Genomic DNA, 10,516 nt, shown 5'->3' with positions numbered 1-10,516 from the left:
TTTTTTGAAAAAACCGTTGTCAAAAGGTAGGGAGGGTTAAAAAGCAAAATTCGCTAACATTACAGGGGGTGAATTACTATTAATCCAAAATTTAATAATAAAGAGATAGTCTTATTTAAAATCTTAAAATATTTATTTGTTAAAAATATTAATATTTTCTAAAACGAGAAAGCGAGACCCCACTATATTATTGCCCCCATTAATGTTCATCGGAGCAGAGCTTTTCTGGCCATCTGCCGCTCTCTTATTCCTCCTAGGCTTTTGGACAATTTTCCATTGACCTTCGTTTCCAATATTGGCTTTACTAGTTTTTCCATTCAATGTTAAGCCCTGGCATCCAGTGATGTTGTTGTTCCTCTCGCAAGCAATGTACTCTCCTTTCCTCTATGCATACAACCTTCTTTGTAGTGCCCGTATCTTCCACAAGCAAGGAAAAGTAGATGAAGTCCTTCAAATTCAATTTAGTAACAGCTCCCATTAATTTCAAACATGGCCAACAGGGGTTTGGCCAGATTAACTGTGACGCATATTCTAGCATATTTCCCCCTTTCTTGTTTTATAGTAGTCTTGTCCACTTTTATCGTGCTCCCAATTCGGTTTCCAAAAGCCGTTAAGGACCTCGGATCATAGTATTCAATGGGCAAACCAAAAATTCTTACCCACACAACCACTTCAATTATGGAGTCACTATCTGGTTGAAAGTTAGGTCTCTAGCCTTTAACAGTGAGATAGTGATCATATATAAACCATGGGCCCTTCGAAATCGCTACCTTCTTATCATCATGTGAGAAAGCTACTAGGTAGTAATCATTGCTAAGATCAATGACACTAATAACACCTTTGCGCACCCACATCTGATTCAAATGATTTTCAAGCGCCTTATATCCTATTTTTCTTCCCAGCAGTTTGACAATGAGCCTCCTCCATGGCCTTTGTATTATTTTTTCTTTAGCTTTAGTAAAAATGAAGGATGGACAATCATATCCACCCACAGTTTTTTCCTGCCCAAGTATTCCACTTGTTTCCTGCACCAGCTCTTCATCATCAGAATTGGTATTAGATGTTTCATTCTCCATATCAACCTCCTTCTGACCAATCAAATATCCCGAAATGACACCACGAATTTCTCCTTTGCTTTCTTGACACTTCTTTCTCGTAGATCTTCTTCCTCAGTTGACTTGCCGTCATCAGTAACAAACCCTAGGAGAGGATTCGCTGCCATCAGTTCAATGATTTACTGCTTCAAGACTTTATTAGAGTTGATATAGTAACGTGAAGAAAATCAAACTAATTATAATAATTATAAGACCTTAAAAATACTCTGGTAGACTAGATTAACTCTTATTTAAAAATCTTATAAATTTATTAATTTAATTTATATATACTTATAATTTAATTAAAAATAATACTAATATTATTAAAAAAATTATATGACTATAGAATAACACAAGACAATATATCTTTCTATAAATAATAATAATAAATTAAATACATTATAGTGTATTATATTTCATCATAAAAGTTTAATAACAAAGAGATAGTCTTATTTAAAATCTTAAAATATTTATTTGTTAAAAATATTAATATTATCTAAAATTTATATTTAAAAAAAAAATGAAATCATTGACCACTGCGTTGTAGATGAATTACAGCAATAAAGTTCAACTCCCTTTCTACATGAATACTTTATTTTAGGGAAATTCTTATTCTACCTCACACTTTTCTAGTGCATCACGTGAAATTCTTTAAATGCCCCTAAAAATCGGAAGTATATTTTTGATGCGCACCAAGATTTGATAAACCATACATTGAAACCGAAAATGTATTTTCGATTTTGAACTGAAGATGTAACTTCGGTATTGTGCTACACAGAAACTAGAAAAAACATCATTGAATAACACCAATATCACAAACTCAAAATACAAATCATAACATAACATAGGAAATATACAAATCATAACATAAACATAAGAAATACATTAAGGTTTGTAACATAAATCAAACATTACAAATCAACGTCCACGTAGACGTTGCAACATTATAATAATATCATCGGCCGATCTTGAAATAGTCGCATCTATCTCGATCTGAACTTTCTCCACAAAACTGGTAAAAGTATTCCACATAGCCCGCATACCAGCGTTGTTCTTCAGCTACGGTTGATGAGCATAAGCTTCCCATCTTTGTCAGCAGATGGCGAGCGGTACTCGATCTTCACAACTTTGCAATTGTCGCGATAAGGTACAAGTTCCTGCAATATTACACGCACTTCTGCAATAAGGGCGAGCGGTACTCGATCTTCACAACTTTGCGTAGCGCCGATAAAGTGGACAAATGATGTTATTTATAGTAGTTAGGTGCAAACATATACCATACAAATGACATCCTTCTTTCAGAGTTTAAATCGGAAGTGCAACTCCGATTTTATATACCATGGAACCGGAATATATTTCCTGTTAGCCCCAAGTTAGTCCCCTGGGCGTGAACAGAAACAACAACTCAAGAAATAAACCTCATGTATTCAAATATGGTAAGGATTAGGGATTGAAATGAAAAAATTTTATATTAAATTCCACTTTCTTGACCTCCTTCAGATATGATGAACCACAAAAATGAAGATTTACAGTGAAAAAGTGAATTGAGAATGAAAGGGGTTTTGAGAGGTTTTATGGAAAGAAGAAGAAATGATCAAAAGTTGACAATGCTAGTTACTGATTTAAGTATTATGGAGTTGCCATAATACCAGAAGTATACTTGCGGTTATGTATGAAACGACAAGGTGCCAGAAAAAATACTCTTCCCGCTCTACTAACCGGAAACATAATACTAGTTCAAAATCGGAGATATATCTATGGTATGGGTTTTTACATTTTGAAGGTCAAAACCACATTTGACCTGTTTGAAAAAATATGTGATGCGAATTGGAAATGCATTTTTGGTTTTAGAAGGCAAATTCGGAATTGCAAAAGGTCTTTCTTTACACTAAGGTGGAATAAGAAATTTCCTTATTTTATAATTTCTAAAGCCCAAATCCAAAAATTATGAGACCCCTAATTTTTAGAGACACAGGACTGTGGATCTGGTTACCCTGGCCCAGGACCGGCCCTGATAAATCTCTTACCTCTATCAAGGTTCTTAAAAACCGTCGCGGTCGCGTCACGGTCGTGTAAATATTTTCGCGATTTCGGTCGGTACAGGTGTATTGTGGTCGTCGCAGTGTGAATTAATGACAATTTGTTCTTCAATATAGAAAACAGTGATAACGGTATCGCTATTGACATCTGCCGTTGCGGTCTTATTTGCAGTTGCAAACCGTTTTGTTAAAACTCTGACCAATACAATACGGCCGCGGACGGTTTTTAAAACCCTGACCATTACCTTGTATTGTACACATTATTGTAAGCTATAAACCTCACGTTTACAGTCTTATTGACTTGAACATCGAAAAGATTACAAGTTTACCTCCTACGGAAGCTGACGATTTTGATTCCGATAGAACATCATCATTATCCGATTACCAATCATAATAGTTGTGTATTTAAATTATTAATCAAAATAAAACAATTATCATATTTTATGTTTCTAACAATCTCTTCATATTGGTTCTTGAAGCTTTGTTATCTTTAGGAATCATGTTCTTTATGTTTCTAACAATCTCAGCAATGAATCTTGAAATAAAAAAGGACAATTCTTGTTCCAATGAATGTAAATGTTATCTCCAAGCAATTAAAGTTGGTTGATATGAAGAGACATGTTCTTCTTTCAGATTCTAAACTTGCACATAACACTTTGGAATGTATCACCCATGATATCACCATTTTTTTTCCTTTCTTCTTGCCAATGTTGTCATATTGCAAGCAACCATCAATAACGCTTAATGTGTTTGAAATTGGGGTTGTCTTCCTATGATTCAAATGGACCCATATTACACGTTAGAGAAATATCAAAAAATGAATACTCAGACAATCTAGTATTACGATTTACGAGTACAAGTATTTCGAATATCATAAACTAACATAAAATAAGAACATAAATTCTAACAAATAAATTATTGAAGAGGGACTTACTTTCAACATGTCGAAACCAAGCTTTCAATATAATTAGGGGAAAACATCCACAATATATGGTTGGTGATCCTAGTTTTCTCTACCCTATTATCTCTCCAATTATAGAGAAATGCTTGCTCTTCATGACTACTTGCTAATATTACTGTGTCATCATCCTCGGAAAGGCACAGCGGGTACAGTAGATGATCATAACGAAATCGTGGGGATTCATAATCAATTTGAAGATCTGCATAACTAATATTAAGGAATTGAGTCCAAGACTCCTGGACTCCAAATTACATCATCATCCATATAGCAAAATGTGTGGTCTTAATAGGATAGGAAAAACAAAGGCAGTCCCTCAACACACTAATAGTTGGAAAAATAGGCGGGACTTCAACTAAATCCCGAGGGAGAAGAAGTTGGTTGTATGTCTCGGTACCTAGATCCAACGAGATAATCACAAATTGATCAATTGCCGGAAAATCTTGATATGCTTCATATTCCATCCAAAAATATTTAAAATTGGGAATGGCCAACCAGTTAACTGTACCACTCAAATACACGCCTTCATTAAGTCGCTGCTCTTTATGGCGAACAAGAGCCACACGAAAGTAAGGAACTACAGAGAAACGTTGAATGTTTTCCCAAACATTATCACCGTAACTGAAAATTCTGACCTCATTAGGACAAAATGCCACTACTTTATAAGTATCAGTTGAATTATCATAACCGAATGCAAACCTGAGATAGTTAGATTTATTATCAGGGCCAAAATATGGATGGCTATTGGGATGGGTAATTGAACCAAATTTTTGAGATATTTTCTTGGTGGCTGGGTTCCACAAACGGAAGTATGTGTTTCGATCATCTGAACCATCAAAACTTATGCGAGAATTAAACAGACAGAGCAATCCATTGATGGAACCGATAACTCGGAAGCAACGCTTATACCTCAATCTATGCTGAGGAAGAATGGTAATAGTTATAGATGGATTAAGTAGTAAAGTGTTGAGGGAAAAGGGTACCACACAACAATCCCTATCATAATAATAGGAATCCCTATCATTATATAAGCAAATAGTTTTTACGTGAGGTTTACACAAGATCAGTGCGAGATGTGTGTTACTTTTTTGTGATAGATGAAGATGCTTTTGGACAAAGAAAGGATCAGAGATGAGAGATTCCCATGGCTTGCAAACGCATTTGAATCTCAAAATAGATTTGACAGGAAGGATCGATAAGACTTCTATGATAAGTTCTTCGGGAAGAACTCCGGGCGACATTTGAGAGATGCTGGTTTGTCGTTGAACGATGTGCCAAGTTAGAAGAGGGAGGATTCAGGCAGGTTTGTTCTGGTTATCGTATCTTATGCAAAAAAACATTTTCGTGGATTTTTTACTAATATGCCACTCTTATAAAAATTAAATCCTAAAATACCATCCTTTCAAAATTATTTCCCAAATTGCCACTTTTTTTTTTTACTTTTTGCATATGGCCGCCATTTCAAATGGAGGGTGTGTAGAGGCCCTTCATGTGGCCTCCGTTTCAAACGGAGGGCACCTTTTTTTTAAAATTTTTTTTTGTCTTTTATATTTAACATATTTTTTAATGATTTTAAATTGTTTTTTGTTTTATGTAATTAGTTAAAAACTATAATTTAATTATTTAAATTATTAAAAAATTAAAAAATCAATTTTTTAAATAAAAAAAATTAATAAATACATAAAAAATAATCGAACATTTTAGTGAAAAATTATTTTATTAATACATCTTTGTTTTCGCATACATCTGCCCCATCCTCTGCGTACTGCAACATATCAACAACTCCGTCGAAGTTTACGTACACATATACCTACACTATGTGGAACTAGAAGTCACTTGTTGCAACAACTACAAGATCATAACTGTTCAGAACAAAATTAATTTTTTTCATTGCATTATCATGGTGTAATATTTAGGGGTGGCAAAATGGGCCGTGGCCCGCTGGGCCGGTCCACCCATCCGCCAAAAAATGACGTGTTAGGTTGACATTTTAGGCTTGTCGTCCGCCATAGCCCGCCCCGCCAAAACCCGCCCCACCAAAGTCCGCCGCACGCCAAAACCCACGGCTCCGTCAAAATCCGCTATTTTTTAAGTTAATTCTACTAATTCTAATTCTTGAAGTTTTTATTTTATAAATTTATTTGTGAATATATGCAATACTTTTAAGTAAAATTTGTTTAAAAATGCTTTATAAATTTTTTTTAAAAACTATGTGAAAAATCTAATTAAATTGTAAAAAAATCTATTAACAAATAATAAATAAAAAATTAGGCATGCAACCCCGCCGCCCGCCAACCCGCCACCTTGGCGGGGCGAGTTAGGTTTTTATGCCTATTTTAATTTGTGAATTTATCCGCCCCGCTCTTTTTTGGGCGACCATATGACAGGGCGGCACGGACCGCCCGCTTTGCCACCACTAGTAATATTAGCTTATTAAATATAATTTAATAAAATAATTTTTCACTAAAATGTTCAATTATTTTTTATGTATTTATTAATTTTTGTTTATTTAAAAAATTTATTTTTTAATTTTTAATAATTTAAATAATTAAATTATAATTTTTAACTAATTACATAAAACAAAAAACAATTTAAAATTATTAAAAAATCTGTTTAATATAAAAAACAAAAAAAAAATTAAAAAAAGGTGCCCTCCGTTTGAAACGGAGGCCACATGAAGAGCCACATGCAAGAAGTCGAAAACAGTGGCAATTTGAGAAATAATTTTCAAAGGGTGGTATTTTGAGATTTAATATTTATGGGAGTGGCATATTGGTCAAAAATCCCATTTTCGTTCATTTATTAAGAATTAAGACTAGTTTTGTTTTTTACTATAAATGCATTATTTTTATCTATTTTTATTAAATGTTTTTCTTGACCAAACAAAAAAAAACTTAGAGTAGTCATGATTTTATACTTTGAAATAAAAATTAATTCTTTTCTTAAGAATTAAGACTATGTACGTTATTTTTTTTACTATTAATGAATTTTTTATTATATCTTTTATTAAATGTTTTTGTTGACCAATTCAAAACAAATTTTAGAGTAATCTTGATTTTAGACTTTTAAATAAAAATTCATTTCCCGTAAAAAAAAATATATAAAAATTAACATTTTAATTAAATATATTTATTATTATTTGTCTTAATGCAAATTTTAAATATTAATAATAAAAAAGGAATAAATCCTGATTTAAGAATCAAAACAAATATCAAAATTGATAAGATGATTTGTTTCTCTCTAAGGGGGCGTCTATTTCACGTAATTATAATTTATTCCAAAAAAATTATTTGAACAAGTTGTTTGGCAAACATTTTGATATTCCTAGAAAAATTTATTATTTTAATTAAAAATTCTAAAAAGTTTATAAAATTTTATTGGAATCTAATTCTCATCCTTTTACATGAGAATAATTTCATGGGAATATGAAAAGTTATTCTTTTCCTTGGAATCTTTATTCCCAGAAAAAAATTATTTTTCAATCTTGTAACAAACATGGGTATTTCCTATTTATATATTTATGGGAATCTTATTTCTAAACTTGAAACAAACACACTCTAAGAAATGAAAATGGTTACGACAATAAACAATTATTGTAAACGATGAAAGAGGATGCCATCAAAAAATAAATAAACATGTAAAGAAAACTAATTTCTCAACCCACCTATAGAACGTCATGTATGATGGAAAGAGGCTGGATCGAGATAGTTGGCTCAAGTCAAAAAGTCTAAATCTAATATTTAGCTATTTATAAACTTATTTTTATGTTTGTGTTTGTTTTTTTTATTGTCTCATTCGACTGTTAACTTACTTAAAGATCTGTTTCATTTGACTATACGTAAATAAGTAATTCAATTAATGTTTATATAGACTAAAAATATTAAAAGATCAATAATATTACAACTTTGTTTTCATTGACTTGTCTCGACTTATTTAATAACATAAGTGTTCTGGTCTGTGGCCGAGCAGGCCCAAGTTGCACTCCAGGCCCAATCGTGCCCAATACCACTAATAGTTGGCAAAATAGACGGGATTTCCACTAAACCACTTGGGGGAAGCAACTGTCTATATGTGTCCATACACAGATCCAGCGAGATGATAAACAAATTGATGCATTCCTGGAAAAGCTAAATCAGTGTATTCTTTGTAAAAAAATTCACAATTTAGAATTGCCAACCAATTAACAGAGCCATTCAAATAAACACCTTCATTAATACGCTGATGTCTACCTCGAGCCGTAACCAAATAATATAAAGGAAGTATAGGAAAACATTGAATATTTTTCCAAACATTATCACCAAAACTGAAAATTTTGACTTGATTAGGACAGAATGCCACTACTTTGTAAGTGTGCGTTGATTTATCATAACCAAATGCTAACCTGAGATAGTTAGATCGATCATGGTCTGGATAATATGGTTGGCACTTGGAATGGGTAATTGAACCTAATTTCTGAGATATTGTATTGGTGGCCGGGTTCCACGAACGGAAGCATGTGTTTCAATTCCATGAACCATCACGAATTATGCTACAATTAAACAAACAAAGCAATCCATTGATGGAACCGATGACTTGGAAGAAAAAGGAGAATTTATTTTGATATCGGATTTTTTGAAATTTTTGATACCATATCGAAAATTTTGTTGGATTCACCAATTTACTGTGTCAGATGCTACCTACCAAAAATTTAAAAATTTTTGTACTGGATATTTCAAATTATTAATACTGGAAATTTAAAATATCCGGTATATGGAAAAATATCGAATATTTCAAATTTTCATTGTGATTTTAGTTCATAAAATTATTGAAAATTTCAGGTTTTAAAGAAATTTCTAGTACACACCGAAATTTTGGAATTTCCGGTATTGGTTTTCTACCGAAAGTTCGTGAATTTTTGGTACGGGGTAATAAATTTTGTAAGACTAATGAAATTTTTAAAATCTCCGCTAAATTGCATTGGAAATTTTAAAATAAAATTTCTGGTAAATGGATAAGGGAATTTTATAAAAATTAAAGAATTTTCGGTATCAACCAAAAAGGTGTATCAGAAATTTGCTTTACGGTACCGAAAATTTATTTTTTGATGATTTTGGCAACAGTAATTTTTTTTCCAAAAAAGATAAATTTTTTGAGTAAATAGTGTCAAAGACGAAATGATGTAAAATAGGGTGACATGTATAATTTGATAGTGGCAAGATAAATTCTCAAGAAAAAGAAGAAGAAGGGTTACATCAGACAATGGGCGTAAAGGCCACATACAAGAGGATGACATAAAAAAAATAAAAAAGTCTATTAAGAAAAAGAATTTTCCAATCCATCAATTCCAATAAGGGTCAAAATCTCTATCTATTAACTCTTTAACTTGTAACCACGACAATTATCACCAGAATAAGAAGTTGCGAGATCACGTGGCAATTACATTGATTCCACATTTTCCATTACGATGTCCCATTTAGAATGATGTGTCAAGACATAACTCAAACGCATTAACGAGATTTTCTATGTCAAAAACTAGAAGATTCCATGTTTGATAAATCAATCTCACTTTCTATATTCAAAGAATGACTCACCTCCACCGGCTTATATTGTTGAGTCAAAGGAAAGAGACATGTAGTCGAGATTATAAGCACAAGCACAAATCACCCACTAAGAGATATTGTGGCTATACATACCTAGACAATCCATTATGTCAGATAGATTCACTTTTTACATACTAGAGCATCCTTCCTCAAAAAATTCAAATTTGTTTTAATTAGTACATTCTGATGTTTGTGGTCCGTTAAAAGTAAAATTCTCCATTGGTGGACTTTATTTTGTTACTTTTATTGATGACATTTCAAGAAAACTATGAGTTTATGCTTGAAGAGAAACCACCAAGTATTGGAAAAGTTCAAATAATTATATGCTTTAGTTGATCGACAGACAAGAAAGAAGCTTAAATGTGTTTGTTGTGACAAGTATTGGGGTCCTTTTGATGGCTACTACAAGCAACATGGTATTGCACATGAAAATACTAATCCTAAAACTCATTAGTTGAATTGTGTAGCAGAGAGGATGAATCGAACACTAATTGAGAGAGTGATGTGTATGCTTTCAGTTGCCCAATCATCATAGAGGTAAGACACTTTACACGTGTGTGCAAGTTATTAATCTCACTCCTACTATTTCTTTGAACTATATATGAAGTTCCAAACAAAATTTACTACATTTGATTCAAATCATTCTTTCTTTGATTCAAATCAAAACCTTATAATTTGACTCGAATCATATTATAAGAGATGATTCTTTTGATAAGTGGTTGAAACATTCAAGGTAAGAAAACAAGTTAGTAGTTCTTAATTTTGAGTTGGTCAATTCAATTAGATTGATTAAAAATAAGGATATTAACCATGAACCTAATATTTATTTGTCAAGAATTTCGAGAG

General features: G+C 32.3%; 1 protein-coding gene across 1 annotated transcript; it reads right to left on the bottom strand.

Moving 5' to 3' along the window:
- Window positions 1-3,803: 3,803 nt before the first annotated feature.
- On the bottom strand, window positions 3,804-5,345 carry LOC131611701 (F-box/kelch-repeat protein At3g23880-like). Its single transcript, XM_058883609.1, has 2 exons — window positions 4,068-5,345; window positions 3,804-3,903 (listed from the first exon to the last, which is right to left on the bottom strand). The coding sequence occupies exon 1, from the start codon at window positions 5,330-5,332 to the stop codon at window positions 4,343-4,345; it is 990 nt and encodes a 329-aa protein (XP_058739592.1). The 5' UTR covers window positions 5,333-5,345; the 3' UTR covers window positions 3,804-3,903; window positions 4,068-4,342.
- Window positions 5,346-10,516: the final 5,171 nt, after the last annotated feature.

The sequence above is a fragment of the Vicia villosa genome, linkage group LG6, assembly GCF_029867415.1.
Source record: "Vicia villosa cultivar HV-30 ecotype Madison, WI linkage group LG6, Vvil1.0, whole genome shotgun sequence".
Lineage (NCBI taxonomy): Eukaryota > Viridiplantae > Streptophyta > Magnoliopsida > Fabales > Fabaceae > Vicia > Vicia villosa.
This window is presented reverse-complemented; position numbering and strand designations above follow the sequence as displayed.